This window comes from Aptenodytes patagonicus, chromosome 5, assembly GCF_965638725.1.
Source record: "Aptenodytes patagonicus chromosome 5, bAptPat1.pri.cur, whole genome shotgun sequence".
Taxonomy (NCBI): Eukaryota; Metazoa; Chordata; class Aves; order Sphenisciformes; family Spheniscidae; genus Aptenodytes; species Aptenodytes patagonicus.
In genome coordinates this window covers 78,330,013-78,355,947 of record NC_134953.1, presented here as the reverse complement: position 1 = coordinate 78,355,947, position 25,935 = coordinate 78,330,013, and the positions used below count along the sequence as shown (strand labels likewise).

Sequence of the window (25,935 nt, the reverse complement as noted above, 5' to 3'; positions counted from 1 at the left end):
ATTTACCACCTGAAATAACAAATAAAAGGATATAAGTTATAATGGTGAAAAGGTATTTCTATTTTTATGAATACTTTTATGCACTTTATTTTTGACAGGCCATTATACTAACACCCGCAGGCTCCACAGAATCACTGTTACAAACATTTAGAAGTAATGAACACTGACTGTTTAATACATCTGGTAAAGAAGATTATGATGAGAAGGTAGATTAGAAGAAGAAATGGAACAAACAGTAATTGGCCATGAACTGTGAAATGAAAGAAAAGAATTGGGGCAACAAGGAGATGAGGTGATGTTAGTGAAGAAAATGACTTAATAGGCAGTGAAAGGGCATTATTTGGTCGTTATTTGACATATACGAAAGACACATGGAGGATGGAATGATGAAGATAGAGTAATAGGCTTCAGTTTATTTGAAGCTGTGAAGCTGCACAGTAGTTTACCTGTGAAACTGTCTGGTCGTTTCATGATCGTTTAACTTTTTGTAGCCAGCACATTTGCTTTTGTCCATTGCCATCTTTCTTTTGATTCTTGCTCTAAATTCTGATTTTATGTGGACTTTGTTCAACACAGTGCCATCAACTTCAGTGTACTGATGTACCCCATTGCATTGTGGGTGCTTCATCTCATGGAAATTTTTCAGATCTTTGTGTGTTTAAACTGCACCTGGCTGAAGTTCTTTGTGTGAGGTACAATCCAGTACCCTCTGAAACTGGTGGATTAGACCCACGCTGCAGACAATGAAAAAAAAAAAAAGAAAGAAAAGGTGTAGGTATGGTGTATGGAAAGATGTATGGAAAGATGTATGGAAAAGATGTAGGAGAGGAAACGAATGCCCTTAACACCCAGTGATAACAGAAGCCTGACTACAGAAAATGATGACCACCCATAGTTTACAGTTAGACAAGGAAATAAATGTATACATGTATAAATGGCTATTTTACAGGTAATCATAGTCTATCTATATCAAATGAAATGAAGTTATAAAATTCATCAGCCTGTTTTCCCTTCTGTACTTTCAGCTTATTGCAGATGACCGCAGGGCATTTCCTTTGAATGGTAACTTCCATTTGTATATCAGGTTACCAACACATACAAGCCACATAAAATATAGAGGGTCTTGATTGCTTTTATTAATTTCAAGATCTTGCCCACAACAATGCGCATTTACTTAAGGCTGTAAAACCTACAGTCCCTCAAAGTCTTTTGCCTACCTACTGCCTAGGAGTAAGCCTACCTCCTCATTAGCTTATTGTTTTTAATTGCAATACGAGCTTTTATTTTATCTTGATGTTACAGAACACTGGCTTTTCAGTAAATAATACTATTGACTGATTTCAAAATTTGAGGACATGGCCTAGATCTAGCCTTATTTTCCTCTTTAAGAACAGGTCATAGAAGTAGGGCACATAAGACTGGGCTCCCAGCGGGGAGAGGGAAAATGTGTCTTGACTTTTTTTGGGCAATGTGAGCAGTGCCACCTGGCTCATTGAGTTCATTTTTGTAGAATCAGGCACAGTAGCAGGTGACCTGCCTCAAAGTTGTAAATACAGCCTTAATTAATTTTCAAGAGCAGACAAGGATCTGCATTTGAAAGTAGTCATCTGATGTTTAGCTTCCTGACATCACTGCAACCGGCTGTGCTATATAAGAAATCTCGGAGGAGATATAACTTGTTGGTATTCAGTATTTGACTTTTTCTGAAAGAGGGACATATCTGAATCATCCCAAACTTGTCATTTCAGTCTCTCACAAGTGGGGTCACAGCAACTGAGACAACGTTCTTCAGATTCCTTTCCCTCCCCCAGCTCTATCCATGTAGCCTTAAAATTTTGAACAGGCCTCAGGGCCTATACTGTAAAGACAAAGAGGCGTTTGTAGTGAATAATTATTTTTTGGTAGCAATAATACAATATATATAATGCTTAGGAAAGAAGTTATATTAACATGGCTACTGAGCGTTTTGATATGTACATGACTCGGAAGTGACCAATTCGGAGTTGGGATTTTTCTGTTGTTGTTAATTTAACTTAATGTGTTGAACTGATATCATGCAGGCTTTGTATTCCTGGCATTTGGAGAGATGTGTTTGGGACATGCAGGAGAGAAAGGTGGAAGAAGGGAGATATAAATCACCTATTGTTGTTTCTCTTCCCAAGCAGAGGGGTTGGCATGCAAGCCAAAGTAAATGGTTATGTCTGTAAATCTAAAATAGGATTTCTGCAAAAATAATTACATTTAAATTGATTAAAAAATATCTACTCTGCTGAAAGTCAATACAAAGATTTTAAAAGGTAAGGAAGGAATATATTGTACTCTGGGGTCCTTATGCCTACATTTTATTTGAGCTAGAGTAATTACACAGAAGATGCAAATGCTGTCGATAATGCATTATAAAAATCCACCCTTGAGTCTGCAAATCTGTGCATGAACCCTGTGGCATCAACTTGAAAAGGTTTAGCCCACAATGACAACTCTGAACAAATGATTAATAATAATATTGAGCTGTGTTTGGGTTGGATATAGAAATCTGGCCCAAGAACCAAAAATGTGTGTAAAATGTATAGGCATTAAAAAAATCACTGATTAACACCTACATTATGAACCTTTCTGTCAGATTCCAGAAAGCAAAAATCAATAACATTTTAGAGAAAATAATGCTCAGGGAGCTGCCAGCATCCTTTTACTTGTTAGGTGACTAAACAAAAGTGATTGCAGAATCATTGAGCATGAATGTGGTATAACAGCCGCTCTCATTTGTAGGGCTCCACTGACTGCATTGAAGTTATTTCAGATTATGCTGGGATAAATTAATTCTTAATTTGGCCATTGTTATCTGATTTGATTCTTAAAAGATGAAATATTTTATACTGTTTGCAAGATGGAAGACTTGTATTTTCTAGGCTTAGACAAAACAGTTGCATCTGGTGAGGCACACATTTGAACCAGGATTTCTATTGTATCCTTCACCTATTCTGACCTTCTCTAGTTTTGCTTTTTATTTCCGGAGAGTGGTGTCAATTTTTACTACCAAAATGCCCCAACATTGCAGTGTGGTGTCATGAATACATAAGTCACTACATGTCCTAAGGATTTTTGCCAAAGTTCTTCATGGCAGATATACCCTGGTTTAATCCATGGATTTAGAGAGGTTAGCATTGCTTCTGATTACAGTAAGGAAGGAAAAAAGCAAGTTATGTAGAGGGGGGAGGGGGTTATAAATACAAGTAGAGTTATAAATGCAAGAGGGGGGACAGTTCTTTGATTTGGACTCACACTGTATTTATTGGTGCCAGACAGACTGCTCCTTAAATACCTTTATTTTGTCCAGACTAAGGGTGAGGATTTTTTTAATAAACCTATCAGTATGTCCACACTATACCTGGAAAATCTAACAATAGTATGGATATGCATATCTGAGCTAGCATAACCTAGCTCTGCCCCCCATACCTCTGTACAGACTTCATCATGTGTTGAACAAATCTGTCGAGGTCAATGCCCTTGAGCAAATATTTGCACTGAAAGGTACATTTCTGTTTTTCCCAACATCTAAAAGGAGACATGGAGAAGAACGGGAGGAGGACCGACAGAGGGCTCTAGTCCCTGAATAATATTCCTCAGTGACGACTATGGAAACAAGCTATGAGATGGGGTTTTCATTCTGATAGCAGTCATCATGCTTTCAGCCTTGCCTCTGCTTGGCTGCACCCACCCTCTGACTATGCTGTAGATGTTTTAATGCAAGCCAGTCTTTAGAACACAATGGGATTTGTAATACTTGGTGGAAGATGTTTCACTATGACTAATTCATAACAGTGTCTGGGTTCTGATGGGGACTCTCAGGCTTTTGTGACTGGGTGACAAGCATAGCTTGAGAACTCAAAGCCACTATGAGAAGTGTAGGTTTGCAACGATGCAAATGCAGACACTGAATAATTGTAGAGAATAAATTTGGGTTCCTATTCAAACAATTCATGGTGACCAAAAGATCACTGAGCTAACCGGTTTCTTGAGCTCACACAGCTTTATCCAAAATTCCTTTCAAAAGCTGTTTCCTTTGACTTCACTGGACTTTGAATCAGACCTCCTTCGATACTGATTTACCTACTTATATTTTGAGATTTAAGGATTTCCACATGATCTCTTAGTACTCCCCATGGTTTCATTCTTACAGCTGGAATGGTTGGTGTTGATTTAGTACAGCCAAATTATCATGAAACATGAGTCAAACCCAGATGCGTAAGAGAGGGATCATGTTTTTAAAAGAGCAAACTCCTACTCTCCTACTTGACCAATGTAAAGTGACTTGGGCAAGAGGAAGAAGCATTTTGTACTTTTGGATTTTAATGTTAGATGTTTCTGTCTTGGGTATTGGCTTTAATAATTGCTAAATTCCATCTGATAGAAATGACAAATAGTTTTGTTTTCCAGCTGACAATTTCTTCATTGTTTCTAATTTAAAAACCTGAGTACTTTATGCATGAAAGAGAATTAAGATTCCTTTCTTTAAGATGTAGCAACATCTTTAAAAGCTTCAAGAAAGTTGAAAATAGAAATGGTGCAGCTGACTTCAATAAGCATAACCCAAGAGAAGTAGAATAAAAACACAATAGCATAATAATTATTACTGCTTAGTAGATATCTATGCTACAGTAACCCCTAGAAATCTCGATAAGGCTCATGGACTCATTGTACAAATACAAGACAGACTGCTCGTACTTGCTCAGAATCTAAGGACTTAACTGCAAAGGGATCTTTACACCAAAGTTTCTGTGCCTTTGCAGAGTCCCTGCCTGTGCACAGAGTTCCTCTGGTGGAAATCCAGCTGCAGGGTCAGAGTTTCATGCTCACAAGCAAATCCAAGTACAAATGTAAGGCTTGACACACACGAATCAAATGCAGGTAACTCTGGAGAGTTCAGCAATGCTAATGAGCAATGCCAAAATACTGGCCCTGTGATACATCTCTATATTATAGTTATATGAACGGGAAATGAGGCTCTATCTGTCTGATGCTTCAGATGCTGCTGCTGCTTCTCTTACTGTACTTCAGTGCTCATTCTCTCATATTTATTGTGTCTCACTGCATAATGTTGAATGTATTTTATTTCATTTTTCTACACCATAAATGCCAGAACTAGACATTTATTTCATGGGTGTTTGCTTTCGCAGGCAACCTAGACTTGAAGACCTACAGCTTTCTTTCAAATCTATGTTCCTACAGGGTTTTTTCTTGGGTTTTTTTTTTTTTCCTCCTCCATCCCAATCTAGGGTTTTAAGCTGACAGATTTCTTGCAAGTGTCACAGGAGAAGTGCGTAGTGAAAAGAAGGGGATGAGGCTAAGTCCAGAAGTTTCTGCCCAGTTCACTTGTTTTTTACCTCCTTATATTGTAATGATTGTTTTAAGGTATTCATTTTAGAATTTTCATCAAAAAGGAAAATTTCTTTGCAGAAAAGGTTGCACTGAGTTTCTGCTACTTTAAACTTTTTTCATGTGCCAATATCTTCCTGCACTGCCAGTTAAAGGATGCTGTTCTCTTCTCTGTATAGTGAGTTATAGTGACTTCTTCAGCAGAATTCAGAGCTCTGAATTAGGTAAACTCCCTAAGGCTTTTCAGTGTTAGCTGATGATCTGCTGTGGTTAGTTCTGCATCTGTTGTTTTTTTTTTTTTTTGGGGGGGGGGTGGGGAGAGTGAAAACCACCATTAACTGGAGGAGTAATGGCTGGAAAAAGCATGGCACTGAGTTCCTAAATGGTGGAGAAATGAGACAACTCAGAGTGTGGGGTTCAGCGGCAGGAAGCCACTGTGTGGCCAGTAGTACAGGATTTTTTTAAACTTTTATACCAAGTGCAGCCTACATTATACCTGTGTGAGAGGTAAGCCTCTGAACTGCAGAAAAGAAACTAAATGATCAGAGGTCTGAGAAGACCCTGTAAACACAGCAAGCCTCATAGCTTGCTGCTCTTGTTTATTATGTATATATTATGTATATAATGGTATAATGATCCTTTTTTAGCTCACCACTGTGCTGCAAGGATCAAATAATTATGTTACATGAGTGCTTTGAAGATGCAATGTGCTATAGAAATTGCTATGTGGAATTCATCTGCTTTTATATATGACAATGTGCTCCTATCAGGCAGTGTGCCCTCTGTGAGTTCAGGCTGGCTTGATTTGTGTGAAGCTGTCAGTGTCATAGACAGTACAGATTTTCTTCAGCGTTTTTGTTTCTAGAGTTTACCTAGAACAAGTCTAGGGATGCAGAGTAGTTTTACACCATGATCCTCAAGGGCAGACAGGTATTTAGGGTAAGTATTAAGCTTTCACTCTTTTGAAGGAGGATGTAGACATTAAGATTTCTTCAGTTGGGGAGCAACAGCGCAAATAGGGGAGCCTTTCTGCCATCGCTGAGTAGGAACGGATATTGTGGCAGAGATCTCTGGTACCAATACCACAGTGAAGTTGTGGGTGAAGTGAGGAAATAAACTTGCGATTGGTGCTAAAATTAGCAAATGTGGGATGGAGATGTCAAGTCTGGAGTCGTTGTACTTCTCTGTAAATAATTTAATCCTGAAGTAATGTCTTTTGTCTGAAAATAGTTAATTGACTATTTTATAGCAGCAGACTAATGTATTCAAAAATAGAGAAGTTTGGTTTTTTTTACCTTGTGGTAGGTGATTCTATACTCCTAATGAATGTGTGTATCTGTATGCTGAAATTAAAGTATCTAGACACTTAATGAAATGTATCCTGAATAAATTTCCACCTTTTGACTTTCTCAGGAGTTCAGAAAAGTAAGATGGAAGAGTTGCTAATATAAATGAAAGAACAGAAGAAATTTTAGTTATGTAAAACTGACTCAAGTTACTAGCTCTTACGCTAAGGGGGAAATCGGTGCAGTGCAAGCCAGGCTTGGGGCCTTCTCATAGCCAGTTGGCGCTAAGTAGATATTGAGAGTCTTGTTCACCCCCCCGTATGAGGGCATTCAGACAGTTGAAAAAAGTCATGGCAGGAGCTGTATTTTGGTTTTGTTTTATAACCAGAGATGCTAACAGAGTAAAGCTTTCGCTGTTGAAGGATTGTAATCGCAATAATTGCAATAACCTTATATGGAAGTCCAGGACTGACTCCTAAATGGAAGACTGGCTTTGGAATGGGGAATTTGGAACACAGAGATAAACCAGCCTTTGAGCTGCTTACGAAGAAATGGATGGGAAATCTATTTCAGCTTTGTAGATGTCAACATTCTCCCTCACTTTAAAAGAAACCTTACTGCAAATCTACATGAAATAATTCCTGTTTTGAGTTTGAAACTGTATTTAAGAAATAATTGGGTACCTGCTTCTCTCTTCACTGAAGAGAGAGGTGATTTAACTCCTCTGCAAGTCCTCAGGCAGACTACTTTGGCAAAATCATGCTTGTCGCTTTAACAGTAATATACTTATGGCTGAAGTATTCCTCTGCCTTTGCTTGTACAAAGCCTTCTACACATCAGTGTTATTGTGTCAATGTAAACAAGACCAGAATCTACCTCATTCTTGATTTAATAGGAAATGCTGAATTGCCTAACAGGAATTTTTTCCTGTCTCTCCTTCCCCACTACCCTGCTAGTAAATTAAGAAACTTGCATGAAAGAACGTGAAGAGTAGCCTCATCAGCTGTAGTGAAATAAGGTACTCTGAGATTTCCTGTATTGCTGGAAGAAAGAATCGTTAAACCAGACTTGGTAAGAAACTCTTCGCACTGGAAAACAAAATACCACTATGAAAACTAGTACTGAACAAAAAGACAGACCTAACCAGTTATAGGCAGTAACATGGCATCCAAGAACAGGTCTCTGTCAGGAGTAAAATTACCGAATCTTGATCACATTAGTGTGGGCATAAGTATCTAAGAATTCCCATGGATTGCAGTAATGTTACTTGAATGTACAAATACTTGGTCTGTTGGGCTGCTAGTGGAGTGGTTCCTGTACAAAGACTGCATTTGGGCTTTTGGCTTTGTCATAAGACAATGATGGGGATTTTAACAAAAGCTACTACTTTTGCATCAGATCTGTATGTTTGGCCTAGTGCTGTAACAATACAGTTTTGGGGGTCCTGAGAGCATTAGCATTCAGCTGTGCCTTTCTGTTACCAACGGAACAAAGTAAGGTGGATTTTATTCAATGGGATTTTCCCCATTTTTCATGTTCTTCATCTTCAAAAAAGCAGAGTTATGGCCTATGGCCCCAGAACCAGGAAGTATTAGTCAAGTAATTAATAGCAGCAGCTGTCAATGACACAAAAATAAAGTTGGTAAGCAATGTTCTCAAGGACAACAGCTTTTAGTTCTGAGAGCAAATTGAGCCAATTTGTCTTTTTATTCTTGTTGCTGTCTTTATATTTATGTGGAAACACAGACCATTTTACAACTGAATTTCCTTTGCGGTGTCTGCCTCACCCTGAGCACTGGAACATGGACCTCACTCTCATTCCTCCTTCCCATGAAGTAAGTTCCTTCTCTGTGTTCTTGCTGAGCCAGTTATCCAACCAATTGGCCCCTTTCCTCCATCAGCCAGCCGTGTATTCTCCTTCGTCTCGTCATTCTGGGGTGCCACATGTTACCTGTGCCTCCCACCTGACGTCACATTTCTTCCACAAGGAAAAGTCCAGGCTAAGATGTGCCTTGCAGGTTTCCCATGCAGTCAGCTATATTGTCTCCTCCTCTGCTCTTTTCTAGTACCTCCTCAGTTGAAGTCTGTTTCCTGTTTCTAGTCTGTAGCCTTAACGGGTTACAGCTCCCCAGGGCAAGGGAGCAAAAATGGGCCAGAGTCCTCTTAAAAACGCCCATGCAAAAGCTCCTGTTGCTGAATTCACAATACCCAGCACAGCGAATCTTAGGAACCCGTATTCTATTGACAGGTTATGTGTTATTTCAGCTCAAGCGGATTTCTTCACAAACATGGAACAGAAGCCACTAAAATGTGAAAGGAGGAAATTCTGGAACACAGATTTATTTTCTTCATTGTAGTTTGATCCTGTTCCCGTTTATTTCAGTGGCTTTAGATCAGGCCCTATTGCTAATTTCTCTTCCATTCAGTTTCCCTGGTAACATTTTATTTTTAGCAGCATTATTCTTCAGAGATCTGGCATGGAGGGTTCATTTTGAATATGAACTATTATAATTTTAAATGTTTCATTTCATGGGCAAAAATGGAAAAAAAACCCCACCCCTAAGCTGTTCCACAAAATACCTATAAATATCTGAAAAATGTGGCCATATCACATGGTTAAAACCTTTATTACTTTTTTTTTCCCCCATGGCTTCAGTGGAAGATTTTTGGAAGACAGGTTGTTATGCATTCATGTATTTTTAAATCTCTTAAAAATCATTATCCTTTTGTACACTAGAGGTGTGTTATTCTGATTTTTCAGATCTGCTATCATAGCAGGCCCCAAACTGTCAGCAGCACAGTGATCCTAAAAATAATTGGTCTGGCGGAAAAGGAGAAATATTGTCTCATTCTTCTTCAGCACTAGTCACCTTCTCTCCCTGCAAATTGGCAGGACAGAAGTAAAGAAGCTGTGGAGACTGTATCTGTTTTCCATTTCTAGGTTCTATTTAATGACATATACTTGTATAGTCATCCGAGTGCCTTGCCTGAAAATTTTTTCAGTCTCCATAAGGAATGAGACTAACTGAAATGCTTAGTTTGGAGACTCCACCAATCATTACCTAATGGGATTATAGTTGGAGGTTGCAGAATTGTTTTTCTTTTTTCTCCAATATAACCTGCTCGTCCATTTGAAAATGACACAATGACTCTGACTAAAGAACAAGTGTAGCAGTTGGTAAGAAATTTTGGTTTTCATATATTGATTTAATGAATTAATTATGATTAATTTTAACCCTTTCTCTCAACTGAGTGGCTAGCCTCCCTGACAAAAAGCAATGCTTGAGAACTTAGGCTGAAGTTAGTGGGAATGAAAATAACTACTAAACATTAATAGGGTGAAAAAGTAAAAAAACATACAAACAAACAAAAACCCCACAGTCCTATATCAATATGATGCTTAGAGTTCAGTGATACTACCTCACTGACAAAGAGAAAAATGTAAATTAGCATTTAAAAGCTTTCAGTATTTTTCAAGGTAGTTTGGATTTAGAGTGCTATTTGCCCATTAACAGATCAAGGACTTTCTGATTATGTCTTTCACTCAGGTTGCATAGGAAAGGTGATCTGTCAGAATTTATCAGCAGGTGAATAATTATTTATCCTTTTATGTAGGCTCCTATTTATAGAATTTGTCAAGCAAGTTCTCTTCTAGGGAGGGATTATAATATGAGAACTACATCATGTGATGAAAGCCTTCCCATACCTCAGGCTTTGTAATTTCCTTTTATCTGAAATAATTGCCATAATAAGACATAAGGTCTAAAAGGCTCTTAGGGTTTTAACTGAAAGACCTGTGCTATTCAGAAGATGCCTTGGTTACAAGCAGATGCTTCTATTTTCCGGCAATCCTGATGTCGTGGTTTAACCCCAGCTGGCAACTAAGCCGCTTGCTCACTCCCCCCCGGTGGGATGGGGGAGAGAATCGGAAGAGTAAAAGTGAGAAAACTCGTGGGTTGAGATAAAGACAGTTTAATAGGCAAAGCAAAAACCCCACGCGTGAGCAAAGCAAAACAAGGAATTCATTCACTCCTTCCCATGGGCAGGCAGGTGTTCAGCCATCTCCAGGAAAGCAGGGCTCCATCACGCCTAACGGTGACGTGGGAAGACAAACACCATCACTCCCAACGTCCCCCCCCTTCCTTCTTCTTCCCCCAGCTTTACATGCTGAGCACGACGCCATATGGTGTGGGACATCCCTTGGGTCAGTTGGGGTCAGCTGTCCCGGCTGTGTCCCCTCCCAACTCCTTGTGCCCCCCCAGCCTGCTCGCTGGTGGGGTGGGGTGAGAGGCAGAAAAGGCCTTGACTCTGTGTCAGCACTGCTCAGCAGGAACGAAAACATCCCTGTGTTATCAGCACTGTTTCCAGCACAAATCCAAAACACAGCCCCATACCAGCTACTGTGAAGAAAATTAACTCTACCCCAGCCAAAACCAGCACACCTGAAATCAAGGCTCTTCTATAAATGAAAAAGAACCCCTCATTTTTTCTGTTGCTAGGGAAATGGTAAGAGAGAAATAATCCTTCCTCTTCCTTCAAGAAATGACCAATTCATGTCATAAAATGTGTCATTCTCAGTATTTTTTTAGCTCTGTATCTTCATCTGTCCAAACAATCTTGACAAAGTCTGAGCTAAGATAGTCTGACAAGACCTAGATGCTAATTGGGCCAATAAGTTCTCATCACTATCTCTCGAGAGGTTAAGTAAAATGATTAGAAAGTGGCTAGTTATGGCCATTGGCCCATCCCAGCTGCCGTACCCAAGAGTAGTGCTAATGGGAGTTGATGGGTTGCTTTCTGCCAAATTTACTTGTTCTTTTCACACAGACACATTTTTTCATCCTTACAGTGAGCAGGAATGAAAGGCTTTCTAAAAGAAGGAATTACTGGAGCTTACATAGTACAAAGGCTCATAAAAATTGCCTGTCAGTCAATTGGATTTGACGGGCAGGAAAGGCAGATTGGTGAGGGAGAGGGTTAGGACATTTGCTAGGTTCCAGCTAGAACATTTCTCATTTCCAGGTTTTGAATTTTAACACTAAGGGCAGAGCTGAAATGCTGCTGCTTTCATTTGTTAGTGTGGGTTAATAATTAGCCCCTGCTTGCATCGATGGTTTTGTTAGTGCTGATTATTTGATCTGCTTTGGAAGACACTCTCCTGTTTTGAAAGCTACATGTGATGGTACTGGATGTTATTTGCACTTCCTTTCTGTAGAATTTTTTTGTCCGTTCTTAATAGGGAGAGAAGGAATGGAGAGCATTAAAAATAGGTACTTGGAAGCAGTATCAGCCTGCCAGAAGTGTGTGTCAGTCAGCTTTTGTTTCTGTAGACAAAGGGGCATAACGCTGCCAGTGATTCATACTGCCAATACAGTAGGGCCCAATACTCAATGGGCTGTGGTATAGCAGTTTATGTTGGGTTATGCAGTACCTCCCCTGGTGTCCTGACGGCTAGCACATAAATGCTTGGCAGAGATTAGCCTCTATGGTCGCTTTTTGACATATATATTATGGTCGTCTATATAGGTTACAATCACTATCTTTCTCACTGTGTAATGACAAGCACAGGGAGAGATTGTGCTTCTCAGAACATGTTCAAACTAAGGAAAAAGAACAGTAATGATAAAGTAAAAGGAAGAAATGGGTAAACACAACCTATTGTATGGAGTTGTAGTTTTTGTGAGAAAAGAAGGGACGGTACTAGGACATGGCATCAGTGCTATGGTGAGGAGTGCTAGATAGTACAAAATCTAAAAAATACCTGGATTTCCACTTTTCTAAGAACATTAAAGGAGAATGGAAGAAACTGGAGACAGCAAAGGTTTCCAGACCTTGTTGTCTTCCCCTCTTGTCCTTGTTCTGTTGCTTGTCAGCAATTTCCATGCTGGTTAATCACTGACCCCTGCTACTACTACCCCAGGTTTGTCATTTCCCAGGCTCTTATGGCTAACAATTTTCAAAGCCCAAAGCCTCACACAGACTACTTATGCTGGAACAAGGAGAGCCAGGGCTGCACTGAACCTGTGTGAAACCACATGCTTTACATAGTCATACTAAGGATAGTGCATCTGGTTTCTTACTGCCAGTTATCAAATAATTCTGGTAATTTCAAGGGAATGTTTCTCTTTATTTTTTAATCTTTTAGAAATTAATTTAATCCACCTTTCAATCATATATGTGTCCATGTATGTGCCGTATTTTGACATTATGTCATGTCAGGATTGCTTACCTGGACAGAGCTGTAAGTGGTAGCAGCAGCTAGAAGATTCCCTGTTAGATTTCAACATTCGAGGTTATTTAATCTTGGGTTGAACTGACAGTATACATTTCCCCCAGATTTATCTGGTTCCAGTCAATTCAGTGGAATTCAGATCCTGAAAACACTGAGTGGTTATGTTAGCTAACATACAGAGTTGCAGAAAGTTTTAACATCCACTATGATAGTTAAAGGATCTTGTTCATTATTACTGGATAATAATAATTCACTGTACCAAGAGCCACTACATACTTTTTTTTTTTTTTTTTTTTTAAGGTGATGTAGATGGCACTTTGAAAAAAACCAGCATACAATATAAAAACCTCCTGTCCTTTTGTCTCACCTTCTTAATTAGCACTCATTGCTCTGGTATATACCAAGCACTCTCAAGGAGTAAAAGCAAGGCCAACCCAAATGGAAGAGTTTTCTTTCTTAAGACGCCTTTCAGGCAGTTAGGAGCAGAAGACTCACAGATTTGAACTTTGTGTTCGGTGGAGAGACAATATAGTCAACAGAGATGTGGCGTAATATGTTCCCAGAGACCAACACTGCTGAGCCAAAAGGCAGTCCTTTTCTCAGCAAGGTGAAGAGTCACCAGAATCAACTGGATGCTCAGCAAAACGTCTAAAAATGTGTATTGCTTCCGTATTTGGAAAGTATATGTCTTCTTAAAAAGACACAGATTGAAAGTACTTTCAACACTTTTATGCTTAACATGATAGATCTGTGATATTCATATCCAGAGGCTTCTGCTTGCATAGGTTGTTCTTCGGTATTGGTACCAGAGATGTGTAAACATTGCAAATATCTGAACTTCTGGATTAATAGCTTCTTAATTCCATTGAATTTCCTGTGCTGGAAAGATGAAAGATCTTTTCAGTAATGTGGGAAACAATTAGTGCAGTGTACATAAGGTCAATTCATGGTTTTTAATATAAAGCAGCATTACTGTGTAAGCTGCTGCCACTGAGTACCATTATGCCGTGAAATCCATGTAGGAGTGCATTTAAATGGAACACTTTATTTTGGTCTCACAAAGAGAACAAAACCGAGTAATTTTCAAACGTATCATTTTTTTCCCATTTAAGTGATATCAGAATTCTACCAGGAACTGGCAGCACTCAGAAAAGATTAATACAGTTGCAGGAGATTATAACATCTACCAAATGTCATCTTTGTGCCCTAAATATAATACACATAACAGATATTACATCTCTCCCTGTAAGTTATATACTACTAATTTGTTTCATGTAGTCAAATCCTTTTAAGGAAGTGAGAGTCAGGTGGGCTCAGAATTCAATGTATCAGCTATCTATCAATGGTAAACTCTCTGGATAATCCAGTGCTGCATGGTGCCATAATTTTAAAGCAGAAATACATTTGCACTTCATTACAGAATTATGAATAATGAGTTACTGACTGCACAGAAATAACATTTCAGCCTTGAACTGTTGTCATTATCATTTTTTCTAACAGTAAACTTCAAAGTCCAGTTTCTGCAGTGATTTAGACAGTGGCTTATTTTTATTTATTCAAAGAGTTCATTGATTCCACATAAAGCAGTTGCACTTCAGGTGAAACAGGCTGATAAGTCTTTACAAGACCGGTACAAGACTGGCTATAACAGAAGATGAGATGTGCAGCGTTGTAGTGTATGGTTCTGGCAGTTGGATTCCTTATGTACAAGAAGGTACCATCGATTGGAATAGGAGAGATGGTCTTGCATTAGAAATATGGAATTTGAACTTCATTCTGTGGGAAATAGGTACAAAAACTGCACAACTAAAGCACCCTGTAACTGCTATAGGGGTATTGCCTGGATAAGAAATGAAGAAACAGGCACTATAGCTTTTTTTCATTTTTCTGAGGATGCAAAACACTCTGGACATCAGAGTAAAGCTTCTGAATGTTATTTAACCCTTAGTTTTTTAGAGTTTTTCATCTCCAGTTTTCCACTAGTTATTAAGTCCTGTTAGAAAGTATGCCAAGTCTGTGCAGCTATGTTGTATCATATATAATAATTGATCATCACGTAACTGTTTCAGATTTTAAATTCTTATTGAACAAAGCAAGTTAGATGCAGTTCGTGGTATACTGCTGATCCATGGCTTGTCCTTAGTGTAGCAATGATGCGGTATATCTAGCAGCTACATTTGTTTCTGTGGCAGCAGATCTCTTGCCATGTCTCTCTACAGGTTTTTCTTTATAACAACAGACCATTTATACAGCCCAACACTGCTTAGTGGCACACAACTGCTACTGCCCAACTCATCATCCTTGCTAAAAATCCACTCTGTGAGCTTGACCTGGCAATATGCTCCTCTCATGAGTTCTGAAGAATTTAGTTGTGTTAGTTCCATGCCCAGTGTTGAATTAGCTACTCTTCTTCCTTGTTGTAATTTTCCAAATTTTAAATCTTGAATCTCAGAAAGTATTCATGTAGCTTTTGTATCACTTCACAGATTAAAATATGCTCTCATCAGTTCTTTTGGTTCCTCCCCTGCCCCTTCCCAATGACAAGAGCTTGGGGGGCTTTGTAAACTAGGCACATTTTGTATCTTAACTATGGAGGAAATTAATTGTGTTACATTGACCCAGTCTTCAATTATTTGATGAATAATTGAAGAGGGATTAAGAAAGCACTGATTGTACTAATTATCTGCCTACTCCACTTGATAAACAGCATGTACAAATTTACAAATGATGACTTTGTGCTTTGTTAAGTGCTGCTTAATATTCCATTTTGGAAAGCACCTTAAACTTTCTCCTGACTCATTGTTAGAACTTTCTCCTGACTCATTTTCTTTTCTTGGGTAAATTATAAGACATTTTTTGCTAACCTTTATCTGAATTCTTCTACTTGCATCACAAAAAAGGTTAGTGAAAGGAGGGCTCTTTCATAAATCTCATTAAAAATGAAAGCATTTTAAGAAACCTCTTCCAATGGTCTGCCTTGGTTTAGCAGATTAGATAAGTCTACAATCTGTTAGGCATACAGAGCTCACAGCACTTTTGTTTTGCATTACCAAGCAAAATGTGATTATATAAATTGTATCTGTCCTGATAATTTAAACCACGTTTCTCTTCTATTTTTCTGCTCATTATTAAAAGGTGTAAACCTCATTGTCTCTGGTAGTAAACCAAGGCATTAATTTGGCATCAGACCCACGGTAGTTCTCAGGAAACTAAAACCTGGAAGTAGTCAAAGCCTACAACTATTCCCCCGCCAGGCTGGCGCACTCTCAGTGTTGGGAGATGTAGGTTGCTGGAACCACTTCCGTGAAAACTCTCCTCTCTGATGAGAGTGAAGATAATTGTCTCAGACTATACGGAAAGATAAGAAGTACCAGAGAAGACTGCAACTGATACCATGCAGAGGTTTTAGCTAATATTTCTTTTGGGCCTGGGAACAGATTTTCAGCCCCTGATGATGCTCTGCTAAAAAAAGTGTACACCTGCCACTCTGCTAAGTGTACACCACACCTCTTCTGGTCTAAAGCAAACAAGTTCCAGGGTGACTGGCCCTCAGGGTGACTGTAGCTCAGGCAATGAACATCACATGAATATGTATATGAAAGAACACCAAAAGAATGCCTACTGAAGACTTTGATAAACATAGGCTGTACTAATTGAAAAAACATTGTAGCTAGTTTTAGGGAAAATTCAAATACGGCTATCGTTTGCAAAGCATTGATTATATTATCATATACTTTACAGGTAAAAATGAGCAAAGCTATTGCTCCCAATTGTGTGATGTTACTCTCTTAGCAGAGCTAGTTTTCTGGCCCCAGTACAGTGTAGGAACAGCCATTGTAATCAACAAGCTCAGTTTGAAGCAGGAACAGAAATAGGAAAAGAATCGAATTCTGTTGATCACATCACACCCAGATATGCTCCAGTCTCCTCTGAATGATTTGGTGAGAGAGTCGAGCTTTCCCTTGCGCATCATTTAGTAGCTGCAGAGACTGGACAGATCCATAAATCCCCATGACTCTCTTTTCTCTCGGAGCATCACTGGAAAAGTAATACAGTTGGAAAAAGCTGAATGAAAGTTGGCCTTTGAAGGTAGGGGGGCTTTTCTGGAAAAAAAAAAACCCAAACAAACAGAAAAAAAGAAAAAAAAAGTTTTTTTCTTTTCTTTTTTTCCTCAAACATAAGAGGTGCTTTCTAGGTCTGAGCAGACTTGCTTGAGTTCTGGATGACTTCTCATCTTAGTTCTTTTTTTTAGCAGGGCTATGCTGGTAAAGTTATGAAATGTGCAAGTTTCCTATTATCCTTTATGGCAAACCACTGGAGGAACAGATACCTTCTATGGGAGGTATAACCAAATGATGTCTTTATGCGTATTTGGAATGCCTGAAGAGATTACTGCAGGCAAAGCAGAGAAATTTTAGAGAGAGTATTTGCAGCCTTGCCACAGTTTGTTCCTCAATTTAAATTATCTGTTTAGCTTTCTCTTTCTAAAGCCTGGCTTGAACACATTAACGTTATGTTATGTGTGCGTGTGTATGCACGTGTATGTAGCTGGAGTTCCCTTACTTTCATTTTGAACGTGCAGTATGGAGACACTTGTTAGTTTTGTCCAATGCTTGATACATTCTGTGCTATAAGGTTTGCGAAGAGATTTTATTCACAATTTTATGAACCAGGGTTGTAATGCCTTTAAAGTGTTCCTGCCAAATTAGCCATGCACTGATCTGTCATATAAAAGGTCTTCATAAATCTATACCAAACTGATTACGGTACGATCTCATCTTATGATGTAGCTTCTTACATCAAGACCTCTGAAGCTCTTTTAAAATCCAGCACAAAATAGATTTAAGTTTCAGTTTAATCACTCATACCTTTGAAAACTCCTTTGCGTGATTAGATACAGTCATCAATCTAGATCACAGCGAGCTCTCTTAATTTAGCGACAGTGTTGCTGTAGCCAGAATAGTCTAAGAGAGTAAGACAAGGTTTGTCAGTAGAGGTAATTTCTCATCTTAGATCAAGTTTTATAATACAACCTCTACATCAAAGGTACCCTTCAGAGGGGGACTTCATTTTTAGCCTAACTTTAGATGTTTAAAATGTGCCTTTTAAAATGTTTGAACTAATTGTCTAGGCCACTTTGTAGTCCATGGAAGGGGCCATTCCCAGGGGAGAACTCATCAGATTTGTATTAGACGTCAGCTTTCAGCAGAGTCATACTCTAACAGGATCTGTTCTACTCTCTTGTACTCCTTCCCAGGGCCTCCTGGAGCCATATCTGGGCCATCACTGCCTGTAGCTTTCCCAGGCTACCAATATGTGTCCTAGGGGGTGGGACACCATAACCTTGGTCCCCAGCCCTCATGCTTCACACAGCCTCATTCAAGGCAGTGATCTGCTGCGGCAGTAAAACCCGCTGCCACACCAGCATCTGCTGCTGGCCAAAGGAGAGGCCTCTCCTGAAACTGGCTACTCATGCAGTGGGGTCAGGACATTCTCCACGCCCAGCCACAACAAGAGAGCTCCTTCAGTCACTACAGAGGGAGCAGTATCACAACCGTACGTACGCTTCCCTTTCTCTGAGAGACAACATACTGTTTTCCGATTCTCTTTTGCCTGAGGGCCCCCGTCTTAAATTGTCATGAAAATCCTGGGACAGGGATTGCTAAGTGACCCAGATCTGTACCACAGCTCGGGGTGACACCAGTCAACCCCGGTATGCCTTCGCTAGGAGCACGGCACGTGTATGACGTTGTACCACCCAGCAGCGTGGTGCCTGGCTGGAGCCAGCAGTGCCATCAGCTGCCCAGTCCCTCCACCACCCCAGCCGAGGCAGGTCACCTGCTAGAAGGACACGCAACTACAAAGTGGCAGCCTGCACAAAGGGCCAGGCACACGTGGGAAAGCTTCTCGGAGTCAGTTTGCTTTGCTGCTGTGTATTGCAGGGGCCCTGCTAGTCCCTGTGGTCCTTATTATGCCATTGGCAATGTCCGTGCACGCCTCAGCTACAGCAGCGTCTTCCATCCCAGGCACATAGGGCCCTGCTGTTGCCCCGTTTCAAGGTATTTCAAGACAGGCTTGGAGGCAGTGTTTGCTGTTACATACCTTGTGTGGCTTCTAGGTAAGACAGTGTTTTTGACAGCGTGCTGCTATGCATAACGTTTTTCACTGTTGCCAGCAAAGAGTCTATGTCACCTGATGACTCCTGCATCCTAACTTCGTCCCCTGGGGAGAGCCCTTCCTCTCAGGTTTGCTCCTGACATCTGCCCTGTTCTCATTCACAAATCCAAGGTGGGTCTCACTGTGTCTGGCAGCTCTACCCAACACTAGCAAGGTGGTTTACAGGCATTAGGGGCTTAGCAATGCAGCTGGTCCTGCAGAATGATCTAGCCATGTCCTCACATGGCCTAAAGTTCCCAATTCACTTGCTTTCTTTCTTTGTAAAATGTTTTTTGGATAGAGACAAGCTTGTTTGGATGTTGTTCCTCATAACTTCTTACAAGTATGCAAGGTTTTGAGGTTTCCCACTGATGACCACTTTTACATGTCATGAGATACCTAACATTGAAAAATAATTTGAGGGGGAATGAGATTTTGCTTCACCACAGAGATGACTGAACAACAATGAGGAATTTTAGCTTTATTTTCATGATGTTAGCACAATAAACTCACACAGTAGCATTGATCTGTACTTATTTAACAAAATACATTTATAGCAATTTACAAATTCTTTTCCATTTGAAAACATTGCATAACATTTTATTAAACACAATACTTTATATAGAGAATTCTCATTTAAAAACATATTTTATTTTTGAGTATTTTCTTTTCTCAGTAAAGCACAGCCTAACAAAGAAATTCGTGCCTGTTAGCAAGTAAGAAAATCAGAACACTAAGAAGATGACACCTGTCAATTTATTTGATTAATTTTAAATTAAGGTATCAGTGGAATGTAAACAAAGAGTAATTTTACAAAAGGCTCCTTATCAAATATACATGCAGAGGTCTGAGTTCCAATGTATATATTATTACATTTCTGCTCTCTAATGTAATATAATTTGATAAGCCATTATTAAAAACAGTAGCCTTTGGCACTTTGAGTAAAAAAGAATATATCAATATTTATGTAAAGAACACAATTTCAATGATTACACAAGAGCTTTAAAATCTTTTGTTAAGAAATAGGAAACCTTAGGAAAAATATCACACTGCACTTGAAATAGTGCAGCAAGTTTTAGAGTAATAAAAGCAACACATACGCCAATATATATCTGACTAAAACCAAGGAATAAAGAACAAACACTCCCACCAGGAATCCTGCTGTTTCCAAAACAGCTGAATTGCCAGAGGGAACATTTTCTAATCTTTGCTTTATTGCCATTATTCTCCATTTCAGTTTTCCATTATTTCCAGGTTCATCTACTTATGTTCTTTTCCCCTGCACTTACAAACTAACAAATGATTGCATCTTATTTCCCTGCATTGATAGGCCAACAGTGATTGTGTCTCACCCATTCCTTTAAAGCTAATCCTACCTGCTTTATCATGTACCTAGACTAAACTAAATCCAAAGGGTTTTGTTCGTGACAATCCAAGTGTTTGTAATTCCTAGGAACCTTGTACAAAATTTGATATTAAATACCAAGGACTAAAGATTCATCCTTTTAAAAAGAAAAAACAATTCCTGACTTGTAAATACTAGAGTCTGAGAACATATTTCTAAAAAAATTACTCTCCCCCCCCCCCCCACCCCGGCATCTATGATTGTTTTTCCCAGCTAATGTGCCTTAAAGTGTGCCTTCAGCATACTGTGCCTTTAACATACACAGTATGCTGCAACCCTACTGGTTAGCTTCTTACATGTAACCTGCAGATTACTTCCTCCCAATGATCAAATGTATGATGGGGTCGTCTTCTATTACTAGCAGGAAAAGTGTGGTCATTTCCTTGAGGACCACACTCTTCCACAGCACTGGGTGACGGGCAGGTGAGGGAAGCATTGCTTGACAGGGTTGGCTGACAGCACCCAGCTAAGCCTGGAGCACCTGTATAACTGGGAAGGTATATAAAGCTTTCCATTGACTCTGAATCCCTTCTTCTATACAGATTAGCAAACACCATTCTCATACTTCTGAAATTACTTAGGATTGGGGTTGGGTTTGGGATTTTGTTTTGGTTTTGAGGTTTTTTTGTCTTTTTTTTTGGTCTCTGTGTGTGTTGTGCTATTTATCTTCTTGGGATAGGATGATTCTTCCTTTTACCTCCTACTTGGCTGGGGTAGGGTGGGCTTTTCCTCAGAGTTCTGTGGAGTAGGGTCTGTAGACAGGTTCTGACTATGTAGTATGTATCTGGTTCTCTGATACCCTAAATCAGAAGAGGACTTAGAGCAAAACACTCCTCTCAAGAAGCCAGAGAACAGACCTGATCTGCTACTACTTATTCAGTGAGGGGACGACTAAGCCATTCCCTCCTCCTCCTAGCAGGGGAGCTGGGAGGTGCCCAATAGCAGTTCTCTTTCAGGTGGAAATCTAGGAGAGAATGAGGAGCTGCACTGAGCAAGCACTGCCCCTGGCTTCCTTCATGGTTTAAGTTATTCAAGTCAGAGCCAAACGTAATGAGGCATTTCTTCTAGCAAGCCCAGGACATGCTATGCTTACTCCTTTCAGAGCTTATCCTTTCAACAATTTTTGGCAATGGAGATTTTTAGCAGGCAAGTTCTTTCGTTATGTTTGAAGCTCAATTTACTAAAATAATCCATGTTCTCTCAGGTGCAGAGACCCTCCATATTCTTAAGTGGCAGTGGTGGGAAAAAATATAATGCTTAAGAAGGCTCTGGAGGGTGTCTCAAGGGAGGTGAACAGTAGTAGTGGCACAATGCAACGCTCATTCAGTGATTCTGCAATACCAAGGCATTCCATTTTTAAAGCGAAGCATAAATCTTCTAAATGATGGTGATTGGGGTGAAACTTGTGATTGTTCTTGTGGCATACTAAGCAAGTGAGGTGAATGACTGCTTCTAAGTGTGAGCTATGATATTAACTACTGTCTCCTTGGAAGCTGGTCAGGAAAGTGGCTGTTTATTTTTATTCACTCATGGCTCACCTTTCACATTTGCACATCTTGCAGTTATTGGTGTCCTGCATTATATGGTTAAAAACTAATAGAAAAATGGAAGGGTTGCTGAAGGACAGAATAAGAGGTTTAAAAATGTAAAATCTTAATTACTTGTAGTACTTTAAAAGACCCCTTAAAAAACATAATTTAAAACAATTCTACAAGTTAGCCCACTAAGAAGCAGCCTCTTCATTAGTAGCACCTGTTCTTAAACAAAAGTTGAGCAGTAGCAGCAAAACTATTCAAAATAGATAGTTATTCCATTCTAATGGAATGTCACCCACACATTTTTTTGTTGCAGTAGACATCTTAAAGAACTACACAAAACCTTTGCAATCTTTGAATGTGACAGATCCACTATAACAAAGCTGTAAATATTTCCTACGCTAAATGAATGCAGCCAGCATCATCATAGTATTAGCCATATTACTTTTAAAGTAACTGCACATCAATATGTCATGTGTTTGTAGAGTCTAGTAAGTATGCAATTTTTCAAAACATGTAAAGTTATCATCAGCACCATTCTGTATTAAAGATTTGGTGCAAATTCTGCAAAGGTGAATATATACCACTGATACAGCCTTTGCTGTGAAAAATTCAGTCAATTTTGGACACAAATATAAATAAAATAAAAAGTTGGCACATTCAGGAAATAAAGTGTCTGTGTTCAAGACCATTGTTTTGATTGACATCATCACCCTCAGATAAACATTTTGAGTCTGAAGAAACAAGTTGCATGAAAATGTTTCACATTAGTTAGGTTCTGGCATTGTGCTTTTCCCCCCACCACATGCTTTCCACAGGCTCATGCACATTGCACATCAGCAGTGTCAACAACAGTTGGGCTGCTGGTCAATAATTTTGGCACATCAAAGGTAAATACCAGCTCAAAACAAAGAGAGCAGAACCTGTGTCAAGATGTGTTTACTTTGTGGTGGTACGGACCAGCTGATATGTCTCCTCTCATTCCTTGTATGCTCGTGTGGGGGATGTACCTTTATAGAAGATGTTTCTGGTGTTCTCTGGACTGCTCCCTCTCTCAGGGATTAAAATGATGTTACCTTTTCTTCGAAGTGTTGAGTCCCGGCTAGAAGAAATGGAGAGAGTCTCTGAGCCAATCTCACTTCCCTCCACTGGCGTAACTCTTATCGTAGTGATTCCATGATGGTGATGCTCACTGTTATCTATGTTACTCCTTTTCCTGTCACCTGACCCATAACTGTCTTTTAAGGAGTCACAGCTCTCAGAGTCTCTGTTAAGATCATTTAGCTCATATGTCTGACGAAGGGTGACTTTTTCAGGACCTTTCCATTTCCAGGACCCACTTCCTTCACCTTCCGATGGCATCTGAATTACAGGTCTGTTATTTTCTGGATGGGCCTCAACTCTGACAATGCTACTTGGCTCATGGTCTGTCAAGGTTTTATATCTGATGGCTCCTGTACAGGTGACTGTGCTTCCCTCTGAACTCTTTGGACTGCCCTGAAGCACTCCTTGCTGCTTAGACATGGCTATTACTTGCATGATTCTTGGCTGGCTATTGCTTCTACATGCAACACTCTTCTCAGCAGCTTTCAGCCATTTAGCTCTAGCTGAACTACTTTTGGGCGATGTGTTCACGTTCTCCTGAGTCTCTTCAGGAATATGCACTAGCTGGGATGAGCCAGGACGCGACTGAATAGAGACCCTTGGCCCGCCAGAAAGACCTGAGTTGTTACAACCTGGTACGCTGCCAGGTTGAATTTTCAGGTATTGGCTAGTTGGGCCATGATGATCACCATTTACACCCACCCTGGAGGGTTCTGAGCTTGACCTCATTTCGATAGCCCTTGGTGGTGACTGGCCAGATTCAGTCTCTATTACTTGCAGTGACAACTTCCGACTTTCATTCTTGTTCTTCCACTGGGAAAGCAGCTGTTTGGAACGGGCAGAATCCATTGATGCGTGTATTGTTGCATTTCGTCTTGCTGGATCTTCCAAGGATGGTGTGTTGACTCTTGGCAAAGTGTTGCTGAAAGTAACCATATTTTCCTTTCCCATTGGGCTTCGTGGTGTTATTATTTCTACATCAGCATTTGCTCTCTTGATATTGGTCAGAGACCCTGAATCTCTGTGGTTTCTATTCAGGATACTTTCTGTACGGTGAGAGACAATGCCGTCACTGCTGCTACCATTTTTACCTGGCAGGATTCTGTTGGCATCTTGACTGAGGTCTGTCAAAGACCTTAGAGGTTCTCTGTGAAAATTTGGGTGGAACACATTCTCATCACTTGGTAAGAAGTTCCCCACAGCATACAGGCCCTGATATTTGAACAGAAGCATCAACAATCAGTTATGGAAAAAAAAGAGACGTTTTAAGGTATTTTAATTATATTCTTCTGCCTTTAAATAAATATTGAGTGATAGAATTAGTCCAGCCTAACTGACAGGGTATGCTCACTTTCCCTTCCTCACCAGTATATCCTTATTCCAAATTCTGTCCTCAATCTAGTACATCTAGATATGTATGAAGTAGTCTCAGTAGGATAACTAGGGCACATAGTTCATGGCAATAAATAGTTGAGGAAAAGATTCAGCCTCCTTCAGTTTTCTCCGTTTTATAAAGCAACAGATACAGCTGAAGAAAGAATGTTTTGTTACGACAGTAACAAAATAAATGTTTGCGGTCTTCTAGGCAAAGCTATTTTACAGCTACACTACTGTCTGCTCTGATTTACTGAATCTTGTTACAGCTTGAGTTGTTGTCGGCTCTGTGATTCTGCCCTTTCTGCTGCATAATAACCGTGTAATACAATATCTACGTGATAGAACAATTTATTGACTTTAAATCAATTGCTTTCCAAGCTGCACAGAACTGTAACAAGATTTAGTTATACAACTTTTTCTTATTCAGCAGACTCACTGTAAAATGCTGTCATTTTAAAAAGACTCCACTGAGAGAGAATATTCCATGAAAGGGTCAAATTCCTGACTCAATCACTTAAGTCACTTGTTCTTTACACTCCTTTCAGAATTATTTGTAGTTTCACATTATTTCCCCTCCCCTTCCCCTTCCTGGTGTGTAGTTTTTCAGGGCAGATTTACTGACTACTGGGTATCCAAGACAATGTACTCTCTGATGTATGTTGTCATGCAACAGTATATGGAGAAGACCTAACAAAGAGCATACTTGTTTGTGGATTTCAAACATGGGAACAACAGCTCCATTTATGAGAGTCTACAACAGCTTAATCATTTGAAATAATATTCTCAACAGAGTGCCTTTCTGCTCACAGTGCAATCATAGAAACTGACTTTAGTAGCTCGTGGGGTTTCTGTTATCTACCCTGGTTGCTGTTTCTTCTGTCACTGTGAAAGCCATTTTTCGCCCGGTCACCTTTGCAGACCATCTGCCTGTACCTTAGATAATCTTATCACAGAAAAAAGGGGGATAGGATATGAACTTATTTTAGTATTATACTAAAATTCATCATTGACTTCTTGGGGGTCAAAAACATCCCACTGGCTGTTAAGACTCTTCTGTCCACCTGTCCACCCTGGAGCAAAAATGTTGTCAGTAGACGTTCCTGATTGCTCACAGGCACCGGGGTTGACACTGGGCTGAACAGCTAGTGCAGCAACAGTCATGTTGGAGACATACTGAGAGCAGCAAGCAAAAGCAAATGCTTGATGAGCTTTCTACTGACAAACAGGCCTATCCTACATACTCCCTTACAGGACCCTTCCAAGGTGCTCCATCTGTTTCAACCTAGTACAGAGGAAAAGCATATGAATAATCTGGCTTGGGCATTTCCCCTGCATAATTTCCCCAAGAGCTCCAAAGAATCACAAGGGTGTAATATTGCCTTTGATTTCTTGCAGGTTCAGCAATTTACTCAGCTGAGTTGCTGCATATTAATTCAACCAATTTTCTGAGATCATAAAGCTAACGTT

General features: G+C 39.7%; 2 protein-coding genes across 7 annotated transcripts in view; one reads left to right on the top strand and one right to left on the bottom strand.

Moving 5' to 3' along the window:
• Positions 1–25,935, top strand: part of PLPPR5 (phospholipid phosphatase related 5) — a 294,136-nt gene that overhangs the window by 75,227 nt on the left and 192,974 nt on the right. The gene's annotated exons all lie outside the window — the stretch shown is intronic.
• The window catches only part of PLPPR4 (phospholipid phosphatase related 4), a 33,043-nt gene continuing 27,732 nt past the window's right edge, over positions 20,625–25,935 (bottom strand). Inside the window, exon 7 of the mRNA XM_076337807.1 lies at positions 20,625–24,303. Within this exon, the coding sequence (XP_076193922.1) occupies positions 22,966–24,303 (1,338 nt within the window). The 3' untranslated portion in view covers positions 20,625–22,965. The remainder of the gene's footprint in view (positions 24,304–25,935) is intronic.